Below are 21,057 nucleotides of genomic sequence, written 5' to 3'. Positions count from 1 at the left end.
CACTTTCACTTTCATTGATTTTCAAGCATCGCAACAAATGCTGGTCACCATATAGAAACACCACTCACTGGATTTTCCACTGATTACTGGCAGATTTATCACCTTTTTTTTCGCCGTGCGATTTATTGACTAATTTTTCGCGGGAAATATTTTTCCTATTTTTTTTATAAACTTTTACTGAACACTTTCTCTGGTTTTGCTCGGTCGCGTGGCTTCGTTGCGTGGCATCATGGTCCGCTGAAAAGGCAGCCCGCAATTGTCAACGTCGAACTGCGCTCGCTGCCAAAACTGAACTGAGCTTCTGCCAAAAGCGTTGCCATGGCCAAAGTAGTAGCAGCAGCAGAAGCAGCATTCAGCTGCTAAAAACTGGCTGTTAAATACTGGTAACAGTTAAGCAGTTGGCGGCGCATGCGCTGTTCCAATTTCAATTTTCCTTTTCCCGCCTTCCACCCTCCTCCTCCCCCCTTTGACGTCACAGTTCGCATCACACTGTTGCGTCCCGTTTTTCACTCTCTTGGCAGCTTTGTTTACATTGTTTGGCTGCTTGCTTGCTGGGGTATTTTCCTATTTTCGTGCTGGCACCTATAAATAAAGTTACGCATATCCCACGTGGGCCCAAGCGAGGTGAGAAGCCATCAATCGCGAGATTGATTGGGGCTATCTATTTTTAGTGCTAACAGGAATTTTATCCGAAGCATCCATTATTAGCATCACATTAGTTCAGGTCAAGTTATTTGGTGTGAACTCAATTGAAAATAAGTTTAGCTTATACAATCATTAAAAATAATACATAAAGAAAATATTAGCAAAAGTTTTCTTTTCGAAATTAGTTATATAACGTATTGGCAGCTTGGTTAGAACTTCGGATATCGAATATTTCTGAGTATCTACACCAGAAGATTCTTCAGAACCTCAACTTATTAGTCTTCCACGTGTCGGGCAAATTACTTTGTCCAACTCAATTTAAAGGCCACAAATGCCCCAAAGAATAACTCGAACACGTTTTCTTTTGTCACTATGTGTGTTTTTGGGTTAGCAATTTTCACGCTGATTGGTTTCCAGTCATTTTTCGTTGTTGCCTTCGCCTTCGCCTTTCATTTATTTTGTTCTTTGGCCAAACACAAAAAGTCAACGAGCCAAAGCCAAATGTCAACCACCCCCTCCGCACTTTCGCCCGCATCCGCTGAAGGACTTTCGGAATTTAATAATGAAATAGCCCCGTCCTTGGCCTGCGAACAATTTTCAATTTTCCACTTTCAGCTTTTGGCGTTTGGCCTTCGGGCGAAAATGCGTTTGATAAATATCCCAACGAAATCGAAACAGGTCGAACTTTATTTATTTATAGCACGTTTGGACAGTAACTAACTACGGAGCTGTAGTTACTGTACTACATCAACTAATCAGTTGCAATAACTAATTAAAAGTTTTTCCTGTGCGTATAATTTCATTTCATTGCTAACATTATTCTGTCGCAATCGATTACACACGCACTCCTTCCCTTCAGCCATGAAGTTGGATGTGGGCCATAAATAACAACAAGTTAGGCACTTTCCCTATTAGAGGCGTGGCATGTTGTGTGGGCGTTGTGGCCTAAGTCACTTGGGGCGAAAGTCGAGGAAATGGCTGAGACAAAGTCGAAAGCTATGGAAGGATGCGAAGGATATTGAGCCGGGGGCTCGTCGGCGATTTTTATCAATGAACGATGGGCGATGAGACAAAGTTATTATGCGAAATCAGTGGGCGGCCTGTCCTTGTTTGTCCTTGCGTGGGAAGATTGTTGCTGCTCTCGATGTGATGTGTGTCATTTGGCCGAGGATATCAGCTGGGGTCCTTAAAAGTCTTCTGTGAAGACGATTGAATAACCTTAGAAGACGGATATAAGAACTGTGAAACCAGAGATTTATAACTATTAATTGAATTTAATTGTTTTATAAAAACTTTTCAAAGCTTTCGGGTAAATTTGATTATTTTTTAAAAGGTCTACTTACTATAAATGAAATTAGCTTTTAAAAATTATAGTTTTACGAAGTCTAGTCTATTTAATAATCTATTTTATATTTTATTTATTAACTCAAAGTAAATCTTAACAATAGTATAACTAACTATTTATTATGTAAATATCGAAGGGCTTTTTTATGTTCCTACTTTTTATTAAAAGTAAACACAAATATTTTATTCATATTTTGTGCGATGAAGTAGACACTAGAAATAAAATGCAAAGGAATATGGCGGTTTTGAATCTCCAAAATGTTATAGACGCGAGATTAGCCAGAGACGAATTAAGTTAAATAATTTGCGTCGAAGTATAAAATTGTTTCCATTCCGGTTTAAGAACAATTTGGCTGTATGGAGAGGGAATATAGGCAATAACAAGGTTGGCCAACCGTTTTCCACCACCGTTAGGCCGAAATCAATTTTAGGATTTTCAAGGGTATGGCAAATTTGGACTGCAAACAAGTCTTTTGTGGCTTGTAACTTCTCCTCCTCCCAGAGTTTTCACATCCCATCTGGCCTGCCTGCCTGCCACTCAGCTGGCGGCCATATCGTCCTCGATTGAGGGCCAATCGAATGGAGATACTGACAGCGCTCGAACTTTTATCATCAACGAATCATAACCGATAGCGGCCACGGGGCGGATTTTCGAGCATTCAACTATCTATCCGGTAGTTAGCAAGTTTTTTTTTGGCGGGTGTTGAACGTTTGCTGCTCATTAGGGCGAAACTGTTGCAAGACTTTTAGCCATGGCCAACTTGCTTTTGGCGGGGATTGAGTGAGTGTGTGTGTGTGTGTGTGTCTGCTTGGCGCACTTACACTTAATTGAATTCTGCGGGCGTGGTGGAAGGTTGGGCGGGTGGTTGGGTGGGTGTTGGTGAGCCCCTCAGGCATGCGGCATGCCAAAGCGTTTAGCAACCAAATACGCTTTGCTCCCGATTTGCCGCCCGTCTCTCACTCTCGCCGCTCTTTGTTGTTGCTAGAGCTCACATCCTGCCTCCAGCGCATTCACATGCACATCCTCATACTCATACTCATACCCAGCCGTATCCTCATCTATACCCAGTGAACCAGGGTAGAAGGAGCCACTGAGCGAGCGAGCGAGCGGCTCTAATTCAATTAGCAAGTTCAGCGCCAAAGCAGCAAATGGCTCGTTAAACACGCTTTGTTTTTGTTGTCCCGCATCTCCCCGTCCACACAGTTAAACCATATTTTAATGTACTTAAAAAATTGTTTTCGTCTAATTTAAAAATGTACCATTAATATAAAATTAGATAATTCACATATTAAAATTTAATCATTATTAATACAAGTTTTGATTTGTCACAGAGTTCTTCATTTGATGAATTTTACTATAATGTATTTATTGACAATGTTTTGATTGTTTTTGTTGTTTCCTTTAGTTTTTTCGTCTTTATATTTAAGTATTGTTTTATACCTTTTTTATTTATTTTAATATTTTTTTAAAGACAGTTTTATTCTATTTTTTTTTTAACTAGAAAACATTAAGAATATTAATGCAGAATAGAAAATAGAAAATATCTATTCATAAATAGCTACAGCACATGTTCCAAAACGAACATTTTTGAACCGAATTTTCATTCCCTTATTTTTTATATTTTTATTTCTTTAAATTTCTTGTAGTTATTTTTTTCATAAGGCTTTCAAAAAAAGTTGTGTCTAGTTTTTTTTGAGTGTATTCTCTATACATTCAGCATTTGGCTGCGCGTCTCATGGCGTTGGGTTTTGTCCTCCTGCTTAACGCCACTTCACTTGTGTTTGCTCGTTTTTTAAACATGTTTTATTACACTTTTTTCGCTAGCTGGCGCCGTTTTCATGGCACCGGAAGTTGCCACACACACACACACACACACACACACACACAGTTTTAAAGTGTGTGGCAAAATGAGCAATGAACAAATGAGCAAAATGTTATAAATTGCCAAAAGTCCGCTTTAGCGTTGCCTCCATTCGTTTCCTCAGCTGTTCTTTGTTCTCAGCGGTTTTTTGTTCCCCTGTTTGCTTTGGAGATAATGCAAAGGAAAATCTTGTTCACTCTGGTCACTGACCAAATGTGTGGACTCAACTCCCGTCCCCCGGGATAATTATGAGCTATGTGTGGAATGCTGTAGCCAGAACCTTACCTACGTTTAATTTATGCACAAATAACCCGAGCAAATTATTCGCTTTGTTCCGCAAATGTTCCTCGAGTGAATTGTGTTTGGTCAGGAAAGCGGTGGAGAAATGTGGGAAAACTTTCGCCAGCGTTTTATCTTCCAGTCCAATATCTATGGAGATTAACAAGCGTGTGGTGTGGCTTCCGTTTTCCGCACTCTTGTCCTTCGTTTCTGACCATAATCGCCTTTTCTTTCCAGTTGCCGCCATATGCCCATCGTTAGCTGGATTTCCCGGCTGTCTGGGTCGCAGGACCAGCAAACTGGATACAGATTCCCCAATCCGTTTGCCCTTTTCTGGTACTTTTCCCCGAATTTTCCCTTTTTGCTTTTCACACATTTAGTTGGGGATTCAGTTTTTGCCTCTTCCAATTTTGTTCCATCACTTTTTTTTTCCCCAGTAGCTGCTGCAACAAAAGTCCATTATCCTTTTCGGCGTTATCGGTAATCAATTTCAGTGGACCATCGTAGTAAAAAAACTTTATATCCTCTAGCAGCGAACCAACAAAAGCGGTAGTTGCAAAAGTACCAAAACCAATAACAATTGTTAGTTTTGAAATATGCACGACCCTCACCCACACAACCACCCAGCCACCCAACCACCACCCACTCACACGCATGGGGCCTAACAAAAGCTTTTCAAGTGCTGTTTGCTGTTGCCCACACAGAAAAAAAAGAAAATGTAGTTTCACCAAATGTTAAAAAAGTATTTTTAAGAGTTTTTATCTCATTGAACTTTAAGTAAATGACATGAAGTTCAAAGATTTTAGCCATAATGGAAAATTGGAACACCAGGAACCATTTTTTTAAGAATTTTTTTTTAATTAAAATTTTAGTTAGAAATGGTAACGCGTTTGTTTTCGAAGAGCACAAACACTGATTTATTTTTATATCCAAATTTTCTTTCTAGCAAACAAGTCTGAAGTGGACCCCAATAAAAAATAGCTTGGTTTATTAACCCTAAATGAAATCACAGTCCAAGAATTCTATGATTAATATCAATTTTATTTTAATATCCAAAATTTAATATAATAAATTTGAAATCCTTATAAAGACAAATACCAACTAATTTTTGATACTTTAGTGAAGATAATGTAGATTCGCTTGAATCATATTTTTTCTTCGTGTATGCAGCGAGTTTTGTGAGCGCATTTTGCACTGCAATTTCAGTCGACCCCGACGAATAATTCAATTGCAATGTGGAGCAATTTTCGTTGTTGTTGCCTGTTGGCCGCGTTGTTGCTGTTGGCCAGTCACTTACATAGTTGTCGAGTTGTTGAAAGTTTGATTTTTTTTTCCAGCGTTTTGCCATTGCCGTTGATTTTGCACTCGCAATTGGCTACAAATTGGCTTGTCGAATTAGGAGAGAAGGCTGCAAAGGGGGGAGTCTAAATCAGGACTCAGCCTTGCGCTAGATTTCAGCAGCAAGTGGTTCCTAATTGAATGCGAACAGCTGCAGGAGCAGCTCGTTGGAGCTCGCTTTCCCAGATATAATTACGTTTTCCATGTACACTGGTATCTCATCCTGCTCGTCGGATGAATTATGCAGATGCCTCTGCAGCTGCTCCGGCTTTTGTCTGGCTGTTCATTTCACTGCAGTCTTTTATGGCTGGCGAGGAGGATTGAAAGGCGGTGTCAGCGGGGAAAGTGAAACTGTAGCTCTCGCCCCAGTGAAAAGCGCTTTTCAATTTGGCGGCTTGCCTCAACACAACTCAAACCATTTCAATTGGGCTCTCGTTTCGGCTTTCACTTTTCAATTAATTCTTGCGGCAGCCGCGCTGTGGTATTTTATGTAAGCGCTCCCTGGTTGCTATTCCGAATGCCCTGAGGTTGGCCAAATGGGTCGGTTAGTTCGACCAGATAGCATGGAAATTGTAGGATCTCCTAGGAAATTATTTAAGGCATATTCTTGACTTTAATAGCTTTTCTGTAATCTTTCTCAGTTTTAGTAATCTTTAAATTATTTTTAGAAGAAAAATGATGCAACAATTGATTTAATTATTACCATTTATATTTCAGGATGATGTCTTAAAGGGTGTAGTTCTAAATATTTAATTAATATTCATAATCCTTTCATTTATTTTTACCTATTCAGGATTGTCGAGAGACAGAAACAACTGAATGGCTTGTTCTACTATTATTTTTGGCTGTGTCTTTTTTATGTGGGTCAGTGCGGAATTTGGCTGGCGCTCAGAAAAGTGCCAGGTCACGTGACTATTTGGGACAATTGCAGGAGGTAGAGTCCCGGGAAAAGCTGGCCAGGCCCAGGAAAACAATGTGGGGCGAGTGTGTCGATTAGCCAAATTGAAAATGACAAGCTAGAAGCGTCTGAAACTGGGCCAGGGAGCAGCTTATTATGCTGAAGATGATGCAGTGAAGCTGCGGGAGAAAACCAACTAGAAAGTGGGTCAAATGCTTAGCGAATGGCAGCCAATAAGGGCGGATTGTGGGGTCGAGTTCGAAAAATGAACGGGTAAAAGAATATATATTGGTAAATCTCAATTTTCAGCGGTCCACTCGGCGTATGAGTAATTTTCTCTAAGCGGTTTACAGCGCCCGGTCCACTCCGCAGTATTTTCAGTCCGACCAACCCGGCTTCAATGCAAAATCCGATATACGATTTATTTTGGTTAACTGCACATCCAATAAACTACAGAAAATCGGAACAAGAGGACCTCTGCAAGGGGAGGGGCGCGGAGGAACTTAATCGGGGGCAACACGGAGAGACGATGTGTAAATATTGACTTTTGAAAATCGAAATCGTCAAAATGTTCATAAAAGTCCAATGGAAACCGTTCAGCGCAGCAAATATTTGGCTCTGCGCACAGACATGACTCCACATCCTGCCCTCTTACTCGCATCAGGATTTTTTGGGTCTGTCCTGCGGATGTGCATGACCATAGCAACTCTGACCAGCAACCAGCAACAGGGATTTCGCCTGCATTCGCTCCCTTTTCCTTTCTGACTTAAGCTTGCTGAAAATCAGAGCGTATAAATAATGAAAAGCGATTTAATTTTTAACAGCTGCTGTTTGTGTGTTGTGGAATAGAGTGGCGATGGCATCGCGTGTTTGGTTCGGCTTCTTTTCTCCTCGCATGCTGACCATCTCCACCCATTTCAATCATTCCGTCCCAATTCAAACTCGAATACAAACTATTCTGGAACGACTTAAATTCTCAAATTTCACACTTCATTTAAACACGACTTGCATCCATGGCTGGGCTTTAAAGGGATTTGTATGGCGTTTCGCTGATCAAATTTCCGGACATCAATTATGAACATTCACAGGTGGTTGCGGTTTGTGGCCAGCAGGTCAAAGGTATGGCGTTTCATTGACTATTTTATGTTTCAGAATATTAATTTTATAATATCTTGAAACACGCTGAACCTGAAACTGTAGCAAAACCTATTTAATAATCCATTTTCCTTTTTATATTTTCCACTGACGGATTTTAATTATTAATTATTCAAAATCATGAGGCGTGAAATTAACCAGTTGTCCTTTATACTTTGACGTAAGTATTTTCTGTCCCCCTCTCCACATTCCTTCTTCTTGTTTCATTATGTGCTTTAAGCTGACACATAATGAATGCTGCGGTTTAAGCCGAAACATTGACTTTTTAAGCAAACTAATATAAACATGGCAATTTGTGGGATCAAATATAACGTTTAACACACATTTTTTTTCGATATTTTAAATATAGTTTAAAATGAACGAAGAGATATTGTATTTGTTTCGAAAAACAAATATATTCTGTATTAAAGGTGGGATTTAGTTTAAAATGGCTTACCACCGGCAAAAATGGTTCCGTGCAGTATAAAAATCTGCTTCTCTTGAGCCCCATCTTTCAGTTCATGTTACCTTAAAACTCTTTGACTTTTATGACCTTTGGGGCTCAGTTACATTTCCCCCAACCACGTTTGTCTCCTAACATATTCCCTGCACTTGTAAGCTGGCTTTTATGGGCTTAATGTCTGAGCCATAAACGAAAGTTCTGCCATTATGCAATTTTCATTTTATAATTTAATAGCATAGTTGATTGAATCAGAGGATGCACCTGGACTGCTTACAAATATAACAGAATGCTTTGTCTCTGGGCCGCCTTAATTGGTAATAAAACTTGGTCGTTAATGTAAGTGATTCATTTTCAAGTTTAAGGCGAAGAACAACTTAGTTGCCAGTTCCCTTAGCTGCTCGATGGAATATAGCTTACAGCAAAGTTGACATTCATTATGGCGGGGCGAAAAGAAGATGGAGACAAGAGCGGAAGCTGCTTGGTACGCCATTTTCTTCCATTTCCGCCATCATCGCTGGGACAATGGCAACAGGCAAGGCGCTGCGCTGAATTAGCACTGGGGAGTGTCCTTTTTTGTCCTGTCCGGTCCTGGAACTCTGGAGCTCCTCTGACACCCCCCCCCTCCTGGTTGCCCCCTGGCTCATCAAAAACTGTTTGAAATGAGTTTTTATTAGTTTTTGTTGCTGCCATTTTTTGCTGTCACTTGTTGTTTCCTATCTTTTTCTCCGCCCTACATTTTTGTGTGAGTGTGTTGGTTTTTTTTGTGTGCGTGTTAATTAAATTTCAAATGCACAAAAGAACTAACGACACGTTGAGAGGAGAAATGGCGAAAGGAAAGGGGATGGATAGCGGTCGAACAATACTAAACCCATTCTCGCTTTAATTGCATCCATGTGTGTAAATGAAAATGTTTGCTGAGCAGTGCTCTTCCTCATACTTTCCCACACACCCCCCCACCCTGTGTTTTGGCATTTTTGCATTTAAGCAACAAAAATGGCAACAACAAGGAGAAGTGCAAGTTCAGCGGCAAAGATTTAGTCGGACCAACGCCAAGTTTCTGGCCATAAACTTTATTCCGGGGCTTCCGAGTAAAATGTTTTCCTCTTTGCAGCCTCTATTTTTAATCATTTTTTTTTTTTTGGTTTTTGTACTTGTTTGGCAGCATTTGTTTTGTTATGGTTTTAATTAAGTTTTAACTGGCGCTGGACCAGAAATGCACCACACCAGATCTGAGCTCCTAGCTGCAGGAGTTGGTATAATTCACACACAACACACAGAGAAATATCTATATATTCTAACGTTGATGAACAATTATTTTAATTAAATTATTTAAGGAGATAGAAGTGCCATCATGCCAAGTGTCTAATTTAATCAAATATTAAAGACGTATTTTTAATTAAAGTATGGACAATGTTGAAACAACGAAGGGTTCTTTTCTTCATGAACAACTGGTATAAACATATAAACATTAAGAAACATAGTTCTTAAAAAACTGTAGTCAAAAATAACATTTAAATGTCTTAAAAAGAAGATGAAAATAGTATTTGTATTTTTTTCAGCTTAATAAATTTTGCATATTTATTTCCCCGTCATGTTACTGTGCATAAGCCAGGAAAACACACAATGGAAACTGAAACCTTGCCCATGAGGCTGCTTTTAGCTTTCGGTTTCGCTTGGTCTGGCCGAGTCTTTTGCCAGTTTTGAGGATGGGAATGGGGCTTTTCCGAGGCTGCTGCTGCTGACAGGCGCCGGGGAAATTGATTAATGTGACTTGTAAATGGCGCCAGATGGGAAATGGAATGAGAGTGCTAGAGGGGAGGTAAGCCGATGTAAACGGTCTAAAAATGTTTCATGAAAACTGCAGCAATTTGTGGCAGAAATTGTTGCGCCAAAAGTGTCACATGCAATTGTGCCCAAAGTCAGGCGCATGTTCAGAACACTCTCAAATGGCAACATCTATTAGCCAAGATCCTGCGGCCTTGGGCTGCGTTTAGTTAATAGCCTACACCATAATTAACAGCCGCCAAGCAAACAATTTCAATGTTTGCTTCCAAATGAAAAATGATTTTTGGCCTTTGTGGCCTGTTTCACGTGGCAAGGCATCATAAATTTCCGACCCGCTCTCCCTGTTCAAAAATTTCATTATGCGAAAGTGAGTTCCGTTAATGTGTTTTCCCAGAAGGCGGCGAAGGAAATGTGGAAAACTCAAGAGGAGCCCAGTAGAGGCAGACATGCCAAATTATGCAAACAGTAAACATTAACGACACGAGAATGGCTGGAGGATCGCAAAAGTAAGAAATCATAATGAAATACGTGACAGATAATAACTAACATTTACTAACTACTATTTAATTATAACTTTTAATATTTACATTAAAATATTAACTTCAAATATTCAAAAACATTTTTTTCTGATTTCAGCAAACCAGGTTGACGATTACTTAATGTAATAAATTCTACTCGATTTATATGAATTTAAATAGTTCTTACCTTAAAAAGTATTGTTTCTTAATTACAGAATTTATAATAATAAATTGCTAGTTAGTTTTGGTTAGCAGCTTTCTCTAAACATCGATAAGTGGGCTGATCCTTGTTACTCGAAGTCTGGTAAAAGAATAATAAGCTGACTGAATTATATTATGTAACTATTTTTATACAGCTGTACTTGTACTACCTTTTCATGAGAATTCGAAGCGTTCTTCGCTTAAGGACGAAGAGCACAAAAATCACTATACCCAAGGACAAATGGTAGTAGTAGGCGATCCAAAGAACCTGTTGCAAAAGTGCGTTTCCTCGAAAAAAATAGGGAACTATATCCAAAATCCAAGTCACGCCCATCATGACACCAATTCGAAGAAAATGTAGGTACCTGTAATTTGAATGTACTTTGCATGAAAACTGTCACTTATGAATTATAAAGTATATCATTCTTACGTCTGGCTCGCCGAGCTCAGCTTAACCCTAATTGATTTTTTCACTTTTCTTTCCGTTTTCCACATGTTAATGATCGTGAGGATAAGAATAACCCCATTGATGTTGCACAGGACCAGGATTGGTCCAATAAAAAAGATTAACATACCCGAGCTATTACCTGAAAATAAAAAGTAAAATAATGTTTATACCAAAAAAAAACATACCTCAATTTAAGCGCTGTTAGTTTTTTAAAACATAGGAAAAAAATAGCAAACTTTGGTAAGCCGATTGATATATAACCTTGCAGCTGTAATATATAGATATATAATTAAGCTTAATGGCTTAAAAGTATTTTCATATATACCTACCCGTCAAGGTTTAAATCATTGCGAAAGTTTCACTTAGATAGATTAAACGGCAGGTTTTTCTTATGTGTACAAAAGGGAAATTTCGATACGATCAATAATTATTTAATAAAAGCGTGTTAAGCACACCAAAGTTACTCTTGATCTACTGTTCCCAAAATTTAAAAAAAAATCTGTTCGGGAAGAGGATCAGTTGGCAGCACCTTTCCAATCAAAACTTACGATACAGCCAGCACTGAGCGAAACCAACAGACGGGGTCCATTTAAGTGTAGACAAATCATTGCCCCATATCCGATCGGTTAGAATAACGACAGCGGTCAGGAAAGTCGTTGAGCCCCAAACATATACGGAGTAGGCCCGGAACCGATAACGAGGATCATTTAGACTCATCGACGTCAATCCCTTTCTCGTGCGATGACTGACAACAAAAAGCCAGAGAATTGAACCCACTGCAAAGAAATATCTTAGTGTAACCTGCAAGAGACCATTGATGTTATGATGGAACGTATTAAATTTCAATAACTAACCTGCTATAGTGCAGGTCTCGTTCAATAAATTCGCATATTTAGTCAAAATCCACATAAGGTGGTGCATGGTCACGCAGATTACATAGCAAATAAAGTTCATATTCCGGTTTCTATTTATGAGATACACAGCGATCGTAAGGATATTGCATACCAGCGAAATCACGACGACTTGTAATAAAGAATCATATATTAAAAAAGTTCAAACGTTTTGGTTTTTTATTAGATTTATACCTACTTGTAATTTCTAGAATCGCCTCCTGCCAATTTTCGTAATCATGGCACTTGTGTCTAACAACTAACACACGCTTTGAAAGGTCTGATGAATACTGATTGACATAGAGGCAGAAAGACTCTTTGTTCATGGTAAAGTTTTGGGATTGAATACCGAAATTTCCATCCTAAAGGGCTCTAATTAGACTAGGAAACCAATGGAAAATTGAAAGGCAAACCTCGAACATTATGAGCTCATCATCTGACAGGTCAAAAAACTCGTCGCAAAATCCAAACAGATCACTTTGCACGGCAATATTGGTGATAAAAATTCGCTTCTCGATCGTTGGTTGGACCTCAGCTAGCTCCTTCTTCACTTTATCACTGCACTCGCCGTTTTCCGATATCTGATTTCGTGGGCAGCAGACTCGCATACAGGGTCTCAGTTTACAGACACAGGCCCTTAGATGTCTTTTCACACGCCTCTCGTTTCCGCCCACCAGATGCTCAAAGTCATAGATTCCCGTCAAGTGGACGGGTATTTGGAGGCCATGGTAATTATAGGATCCATTTGTCAGTGGAACGTGTGATATGTCCACAGTATCTGCGTAATTGCACCCTGGAATAATTCCGCAAGATTTATTCAGAATCTGTAGCACGAGCACTAAACTGAACAATTTCGCACCCATTTGATACGGTTATCAAAACTGGACTGACTCTTGATAGCATAAGTTTCCAAATATATAGTTTTATTTTGGAACCGACGGACTTTGCAGCCGATAAGCACTCATTGCTCATGCTCTCCAGGGATCATAGGCACGATAATTGGCATTTTAAGACATTTATATTTACGAAACTAGTTTTGAAGTTGTAAGATAATAAAATGACGTCAACATTTGCTTTTGAATGTTATAACATTCAAAAGCAAATGTTGACGTCATTTTATTAGTTTTATCGAAGGAATATGAGAATTGAAGCTGAACGCTAATAAAGTAAGTGGCAAAAGATTGCATAAGAAAAAAAAAACTGCCTCGTTGTGTAGGGTCATTTATAATATAGTTCTTTTATGGAGAGGTATTGAAGCATTTAATTTATCAAAGTTCTGAATTATTACAACTTTCAGACTTTTACTAGCACCGCTAGCCAGCCAGAGTTTTCTTTCCATTTGCTTGTAGCTGTCTTTAATTTATGCCAATAAATTGCTTATGCAATAACAACAGCCATTTCCAGCAGAGGCCAATGTCATCCGAACATTTAAATGCCAACACTCTTCTCTTGCATATAAATGCTGGTTAAAAATAAGTTAGCTGACTTCGTATTGGCTTCCTACGCAGTGCTGTAACGCGAAATTTGCAATTTCTGCATTAAGTCAACAGGGCGAATGGGTGTTTTCCAGGCAGCCAGAGGGAAAAGTGGGAAACGTGGGAAAACCCGGCAGAAACGAGACATTTGCTGCGTTGCTGGCGTGACATTTGTTTGGTTTTAATTTCGGTTCAAAGGTTGCCATGGCTGCCAGACTCCCCATTCCCCCCTCAACCTCCACGTGTTCCACCCTGCGGCCAATGAAGTATTCAGGGTGGACCAAAACACTTGCTGTCGTCGCAACTGGTAAACGCAAAATTGAAATATTGCATGAATTGCAGGAATGCACTAAGCCATGAAGTAACTACCGGGCCCGACTTGCCGTCTCCCAGTGGAAATGGGCATGGCCAACACACGACGTGGTGCAAGTATTTAATAAACATCAGCAGGAGGCGGAGAGTTCGCCGCCCGCCCCCTTAACTCACTTTGGTTGCGGTTGGAGGGGCTTTTGATGTCTCGCTCGGGTGCATTTAATAAGCTGCCAGAACGCCAAGGGAGGAGCAGAAACAGGTCCTTTGACTCCAAGTCAATGAGGCTGCCTTGGGGCCTTCTATAAACAGGGGGCACAGAACCGTGAACATCGAACTTCGTGCTTTGACATATATATCGACAAAAATGTAAATTTAAAACTATATGATTTTTATTTGTTATTTAATACTATTCTATTGGATCAATCAATTCATTTTCTTCAATTTGAAAATCATATTTCTTCACACAACACACTTCATTATTGTCACAATCTCCTACAGGCCTTATGATATAGCATTCTTTGGCCTCTAGGCAAGTGGCTAGAAGCGAAGATCGGGTTTGGTTTATATTGGTTTCCGCACAACCTAAAAAACAAAATGTTTCTATTTATTTCCGAGCCGCAGAAAAGTGTTTCAACTTACGCAGAGGCTTGTATTGACGTTCATGTAACAAGCAAGCCCTAAATGTCAAAAGTAAACAAAAAATAACAGTCTGGACGATCATTGTGAAGTAACTAAATCAAGATATGGAATACTTGCTGAATAATTGGATATTTAAATAAGGCAAGCGGTGAAAATTGGTTTGTTCTAGTTGAATATGCCAACTTATGTAAGGCTTTTGCCCTGAGCTCCATAATTTATATGCCCTTTCGATTGGTTATGCAATCTATTGGATTCCTGTTCAGTTTACTTTGTGCGGCAAGTGCGATTGGAATACAAAAGGAAACTGTGTTGTGTTTGCGAATGCTGGTAAAGAAAGACAGAGCCCACTGCCAACTGCTACAACCATCTAATGCCGGTCCTTTTGGATTTTCCAACTGCTCTGGCTGGCTGCCAGCTGCTTGTTTGGATGGGTGGGAATCCACAGTAAGCCAGGACCGACCAGGACCGACCAGGAACTGCGAGGAAGTGACGAAACGAAGGCATCTGGAGCAGCAGCAAAAACCCAAAACTATTTGCACTCAACAGCGGCAACAAATGTTGCTGCGGTGTTGCCTTGTGCTACTTACGGCTGCCATTTGATGGCGATGTCGATGTCGATGTTTTTGCACCGACATCCTCGCCGGAATCCTGGAGTACTCCTCACCGAACCGAGCCGAGTAAATATGGAGGCGCCTGGTGATGTGTTTACAAGTTTGTGAATTGTTGTCATTGTCGTCATCTGGCTATCGCACCACCCTTCGCCCTTTCAATCTTGGCCAGCACTGGGTCTTAGTCTCAGCCCGCTTTTCATTACCAATAGCAGACCCCCTCCCCTGGCCCCAATGCAAACATCAATCAAGCTGCATTATGCAAATATTCGCTCGAAAGTTGCAACAAAAGCGCATCAAGCGGGCGGCAGTAAGAAACGACAATTGGGAAAAAGGAAATGGGTGTGGATTTTGGGGGGCCAGAGATTGGAGAGCAGCCTGTCAAACGTCAAAAAGCAGTTGCTATCCGTTTCACCGCCTCTCGTATCCCATCATCCATCGCTGCTGTCAGTTGCATTGCTAAGACAACAAGAAAGGAGGTTCATCAGTTACACTGAAATAAAATAATAACTGATAAATTAAAAAAGTTATTTAATAAAAATTTTTAAGATTCTAAGTTTATATTCATGGCCTATAGTTTCCCTAAAATTATAAATATTTTATCTAAGTTTTTATACATTCCAAGGATTTTACCAGTGCAAAATATATGTAATTTGATAATACCAAATTACAATTTATTTTCGACACGACATATATGCCTCCCAATTGCTAAAATTTATTTTAAAAAGTTATTAAGGTATAGAAATGTCTTTTATTAAATGTATAATATATTTATTATTATAAGTAGTATTTTAATATTTTCTAAAAAGAATATATAAATGTATTGTAAAATACTTTTAAAGGGTACAAGGGGTCTTATTACTGCATTTAAATATATTTTCCTAACATTAATACTTATTAATACATCTTAAAACTATATTTTTCGTTGACACGATATATGTGTGTCCCATCCTTTGCTTAAAATTGTTGCAAACGTATTTTTAAAGTATACAAAAAATATTTTTATCTTAAATAACAAAAGAGTTCAAATTTTTAAGAAAACCTGAGAATTATTGTCAGCAAAATTTAATTGTAGAAATTCAGTTTACTGCATTTAACTATTACACTTTTACCGATAGTGCACACTTTCTAAGTATACAAAAAATAAAGAAACAGGAGAACGCCAACGCAAGACAGCTGCCAATAGTTAGACTCGGCGGGATTCGTTTCCAGGGATTCTCCTGGTCGCCGTTCGCCTGAATTAAACGATAACGAGTTTTGGCTTTCACCGCTTCATTTTGAAGCTAAAAGCATGTGAAGGGTTGCTGCCTGCCAGCGCCAGAAAAGCTAAGAGCCAAGAGCGAAGAACTGAAAAGCTGAAGAGCCAAAGGGCCAAAAGCCGGCTTTTGTTTATGCGTAAAGTTTTGCGGCTATGGAGGAGTAGAAACGGGAGCTCGAAATATATGAGGATTGCATTCGGGGGCAGGGCGAAATTAAAACGTCTGCAGCAATTTATAACAACACTTTAAAGGGCAGCTCTATAGGGGTCTTGCCCCCGCCGATCCCGCACATATATGTATGTACAGTATTGAAGTGCCATACAGCGAATCCATATTCCCGAATTCCATTTCATTTCCCTTGCAAACTTTCTGCGGGAGTGGAGTTCCAACTTTTTCGCTGCTGACAATAAACAATGTCAGGGCGAAAAAGGAAAACAGAAATCTTTCAGGACTTCGAGACGGGGGCGTTTTTGGAGCAGGGGGCGTGGCTGATCTCGCCTGCAGTTTGTTTAGCTGGCAACACTTTGTCGGAAACTTTGCATAAACTTTGCGTTTGGCCTTATTTTTTTTTGGAAAAATCCTCGAAGGAAAACTTTGCAAATTACTTTTACGATTTCCGAACAAAATGCAAAACGTACAAGAGCAAAATTGCCGTGTGCCGTTAATTGCAAGCAATTTGCGATGCATTAAAAGTTAATGCAAAGTCTAAGTCCGGAAAATTCCCAGCTTAAATGCAAGGCCGTCGAAATAAGCGATTAAATAGTTTTCCCCCAGAAAGTTTCCAAATGACGAAACCCTGTTTGAAATTAACATGCAACTTTGATGCTAAAACAACTACACTTTACTCCGCCCCAGGGTCCACGCCCACCTTTGCATAATCCTTCAGCTGTTGTGTTGTTCTGCTGGGGGAAATAAACAATTTAATTAGGCGGTGCGGTGCGGCCATGTGTCTGCAAGTGAAATCAAATATGCGTAAACATCGGCTACAAGATTGGGCCACCAGCACCCCCGCCGCCCGATAACTCAGGTCCCCACCCACGAATCCATATCTAAGCACGAGGCAGGCATGCGTAATTAAATTTACATGAATTTGATATTGAGCACACAACACACACACTCACACACACATCTATAGTCACACATGGGCAAATTGCGCGGTCTGCAATTAGCATTGCCTACTTGCGAGCGCAAAAAGCAGTAAGATCAAATTTCTATTGCCTGCTTTTGAGTGCAAGGCTTGGAACAGAATTCAAGCATTTGAGTGCCTACAGTTGAGGTCACCAGAATAGCAATGCGAACTCTTAAAATTGTGTTCAAAAGACCACAAATAGTCATATAGTATAAGACTTTATGAGCTCTGTGCAATCGATCAAGAGCCGTCATTTACGATCTGTTACTTAAATAAATATTTGAAAAAATATAACATTTTTAATTCAGAACTCAATTAAAGAGGTTGTTTCATTCATTTGACAATCCCTAACACTTGAAAAGAGATTTATACATAAAACTCTTACCGATTCTTTTATCAGGACTGAAGTTAAGTTCACACAACATAAACAACAATGTTCATAGGCACAATAACAAAATAATACAATTGCCTTTCCCTAGCAGTGGACTTGCTTTCTATATAATTTATATATAAATTTCAAGAAGGTGGTTTATGTGTTAACCAACTAATTCTGTAACATTTAATTTGAAAAAAAAATATTTTTTTGGCAACAGACTGTCAAACTTAGTTCTTAAGAATTATTATGTACATATTTTGTAATTTATATTAGTTACCACTGTAAAGTATGTGGCTTATTCTAGTTAGATATAGAAAAAAATGCATCAACTTGTAATTTTTCTACTCAAAAAACGCATTATGAATTAGCTGCAATACAAAATATTTTATTAAAATAATATATGTCGACGACAAAGTATTTTAATGTCGTGGTAAGCACTATTTACGTCGCCACTATTTTGACCCTAGCTATGACTCACAAGTACGTTTGAAAGTGAGACAACGTACTGACACAAATGAACTGTGGCGAAAGTTCATTGCGAGGGGAAAAGTTTTGGCATTGTGTGATTCGCTGCTTCTCCCCCCTAATTGGCTGTGACCCCGCCCTCTTGTCGAGCCCAATGAATCTCTAATTTGGCGCATTTCAGAGTTCATAATAATTAAAATTACGCGCTGTCTGCAATGTTGTTTGTCCCTGCTGTTGTTGTGCTTGTTATATGTATTATTTATGGCTTGCGAAACTTTGTCCTTGCGACTTTTGCCTTTGACTTGATGCCAACTTTTCGGTTTTCGTTCGTGGCATTCATCAACTTTTTGCGTAAACGTCACCGAATCAGACAGGCAGACAGGGGGACAGCGAATGGGTTATAAATAGAGATATAAATCTCTGCTTTTGTCACATTCCGTTTCGCAAATCTGATTATGAAAAGCGCTTATTTTATGTGAATAATTGCACTCATTGGTGGAAGCTGATTGAAAAACTTATATGTAGCAGCTAGCTGTTGGAAATGCTGTTGGAAATTCTGTTTGACAAGCATACGAAAACAAAAGCGGCGTTTTGTTATAATTTTTGTTATTATTATTCCAGCTCTTGACAGTGTCAACAATTTTGCGCTTTTATCTGTTTGCACAGCAGACGGGCTCCCGCTTGCCTCTTCCATTCCCCCTTTCCACCGATTCAGTGTGTGTTTAACATAAAGCGATTAATTGCTTTTCATTAAACGTTGCTCGTATTCCCCATCTCATTTGCCCACACTGCCATTTGCCAGCTGCGCTTATTTAACTTTTAATTTGAAGTCGCGCGGAGGCAATTTCGAAATGTGCTTACCTTGGGAAAACGACTTATGCCAGAAAGTTCAGAACACTCTTAAGCAAGTCTAAAACAATTGGAGATAAATTAGGAGGATAGTAAACTAAAACCACATTATGTGGTTCAGTTTTCGAGGAGGGTTTTGAACGAGTTTTAATTTTACTTAAAACACTGAATAAGCGGTATGTTAAATGCAAAACCATTGCTTAATTGAAAACAATGGAATTAATATTGACTATTAAACAGCTAGTTGGGGAAATCAAAAATAATTATGTGTCTTAACAATTACATTAACAATTAAATTAGTTTCGTAGCTCAATTTATAACTAAATATTCAAATTTATAACTAAACATTTTTAATGTTTATTAACTACTTGTAATGTAATTTGTTTACATACTTATTTTGTAGATAATTATATACAAGTTTTTATTATGCTTATAACCACATGCAGTTAAAGTTTTTATACAATTTACATGAAAATGAGATGGAATTAAGTCCATTTTATTTTCTAATTTAAGAATTTAAAGAAAAGTATAATATGTTTAACACAAAAACAAAAAAAAAACAAAATAAATTTATTAAAATATATAACACAAAACTGCAAAAACGCAATAATCATAGCAAAGTAAACTGGTCATAAATTTCTATTCTTGTACAAAAATAAATTTAAAATTTGCACCCATCTAAAAATTGTCTGGTGACAACATTGCCATCAATAATTTTCGTAAATGTGCTTACATTTTGTGTAGCTTTTTGTAAAATGGCCGTTAAGCAGTCTGTGCCATGAAAAATATTATTCTAAGCCAGACAGGTGAGCAAACAGTCATTCATCTGGCAAAAATGCCGCCAAGGCAACGCCCAGTTTACAGTTCAAAGGTGGCTGGAGGTCAAGGCCGGGCCTTCACAAGTGAATTGGAGGCAATCCTCGGCTAGACGAGACAACAAACAGCTGGCCGTGTAATTGGCGTGGGCTTAACTGCAGTGCAATAAACCAGCCGAGCATCCTTGGCCAATACACTATTACCAATATAAGCGATATATCATCTTATTTCAGCTGTCTGCTTACCAATCGTCTTTTTATGGCCAGGCAAAGACCCATCAAAACCAATAGAAACTTTACAACTTTCAGACATCTTTTGGGTCGCAGACAAGAATTTTGAACTCGACTTGACTTCATTGATGGCCAGGCCAGTATGTTCGTGTATGTAAGTCAGTGTTTGCATACGATGTGGAACATTGGCCCTAAGCTCTATTGCACATTGACCATCCGATTGAGTTTGGGGACAGGGGACAGTTGACAGGGGGCAGTGGAACAGCATTGAAATCGAACAAACTCTTGGCCAGAAGTTTCCCAAAAGCATTTCCTTGTCACCATCGAACTTTTCGCCTCATTGTGTATGGGTTTTCGCCTGCATTCCGCCAAAAGGACCAGCCTTAGCCTTGGCCCCCCAACAAGCCATGGCTAACAGCGTTCTGTTAGCGACCACGTGTTTGCCTGCAAGTTGGCGATTCTGCGCAATGCTGCCTCTGGCTCTCAGCAGTCTGTTCCCAGTATTTGGCCACGGTGCGTATGATTGATAAACCAAAATAAATATTTGCCAGCCTCCGCGATGCATAAAGTGCCCCAGAACTCAGGGAAAGCTGCGAGGCGTTGTACTTGGGAATGGGTCTCGGTGGCTTTTTTAGGCGTTGGTCGCACGTTCTCGAGGGTTTGTGACCCGTGGGGGGAGTGGGAGGTGCTGTTTGTGGGCTCCAACAAACATCTGTGTTATGGCCACAAATATACACACACAATACAAACTGACAGCAGTGACCTTGAGGAGGCTTTTGCATTGCCAGTGAAACAGGAGAGCGCGTGGCTCAGTGTGTTTGTGAGCGTCACGTGTAAGCAGTTTGGCTTATATATACATACATATATATATATAAATATATAAATAGTAAGTACTTTTACTGTGGGCGAGCATTGGCCCCCCTGGAGTTGTAAAAACTAATGGAAATTTAATTTCTGTTTGGGGTGGCATTAGCATTTTCCGTGTAGTTGCCATGATTATTATGCTTATTATTTGGAGGGCTTTGTGGGCGCCACAGAGTTCCTCAGTCGCAGGTGTCGATTAAAACTGATTAACTGAAATACACCAGCTGTCG

The 21,057-nt window shown here is 39.3% G+C and overlaps 4 protein-coding genes across 12 annotated transcripts in view; 1 reads left to right on the top strand and 3 right to left on the bottom strand.

Annotated features, from left to right (window-relative positions):
• The window catches only part of LOC128258058 (uncharacterized), a 59,428-nt gene extending 46,604 nt beyond the window's left edge, over positions 1-12,824 (bottom strand). For 5 of the 9 annotated variants that reach the window (XM_052989435.1, XM_052989442.1, XM_052989437.1 and 2 more), the window contains exon 1: positions 69-291. The gene's annotated coding sequence lies outside the window, so the exon portion shown is untranslated. Of the gene's footprint in view, positions 1-68; positions 292-10,453; positions 10,568-10,637; positions 10,833-10,897; positions 11,055-11,100; positions 11,180-11,463; positions 11,938-12,000 lie in introns of those variants that run through there. The other 4 variants (XM_052989438.1, XM_052989440.1, XM_052989439.1 and 1 more) reach the window with 4 other exon arrangements.
• Positions 10,894-12,668, bottom strand: LOC128258391 (probable G-protein coupled receptor Mth-like 6). The gene is made up of 4 exons (XM_052989977.1): positions 12,665-12,668; positions 12,219-12,598; positions 11,464-11,716; positions 10,894-11,054 (listed from the first exon to the last, which is right to left on the bottom strand). Exons 1-4 carry the CDS (start codon positions 12,666-12,668, stop codon positions 10,894-10,896), a joined length of 798 nt encoding a protein of 265 aa, XP_052845937.1.
• A 1,135-nt stretch (positions 12,825-13,959) lies between the features above and the next one.
• On the bottom strand, positions 13,960-14,701 carry LOC128258325 (uncharacterized). Its single transcript, XM_052989884.1, has 2 exons — positions 14,232-14,701; positions 13,960-14,174 (listed from the first exon to the last, which is right to left on the bottom strand). Exons 1-2 carry the CDS (start codon positions 14,311-14,313, stop codon positions 13,999-14,001), a joined length of 258 nt encoding a protein of 85 aa, XP_052845844.1. The 5' UTR covers positions 14,314-14,701; the 3' UTR covers positions 13,960-13,998.
• On the top strand, positions 14,624-14,912 carry LOC128258388 (uncharacterized; the record flags this gene model as incomplete). The annotated part of the gene is given in 2 exon segments (XM_052989976.1): positions 14,624-14,698; positions 14,700-14,912. Coding segments are annotated over 2 exon segments (288 nt in total), but the record flags the coding sequence as incomplete, so codon positions are not given.
• Between the last annotated feature and the right edge of the window lie 6,145 nt (positions 14,913-21,057).

This window comes from Drosophila gunungcola (genome assembly GCF_025200985.1).
Source record: "Drosophila gunungcola strain Sukarami chromosome 3L unlocalized genomic scaffold, Dgunungcola_SK_2 000003F, whole genome shotgun sequence".
In the NCBI taxonomy this organism is placed as follows: domain Eukaryota; kingdom Metazoa; phylum Arthropoda; class Insecta; order Diptera; family Drosophilidae; genus Drosophila; species Drosophila gunungcola.
This window is presented reverse-complemented; position numbering and strand designations above follow the sequence as displayed.

Coding starts and splice junctions, on each gene's coding strand:
- LOC128258391 (XM_052989977.1), bottom strand. Junction 11,717..12,218: donor ATGAGCTCATAATGTTCGAG/GTTTGCCTTTCA, acceptor GGTCTCTTGCAG/GTTACACTAAGATATTTCTT. Junction 11,055..11,463: donor CGCTCAGTGCTGGCTGTATC/GTAAGTTTTGAT, acceptor TTTTATTTTCAG/GTAATAGCTCGGGTATGTTA.
- LOC128258325 (XM_052989884.1), bottom strand. CDS start 14,313: ATGATCGTCCAGACTGTTATTTTTTGTTTACTTTTGACATTTAGGGCT. Junction 14,175..14,231: donor ACGTCAATACAAGCCTCTGC/GTAAGTTGAAAC, acceptor TTTGTTTTTTAG/GTTGTGCGGAAACCAATATA.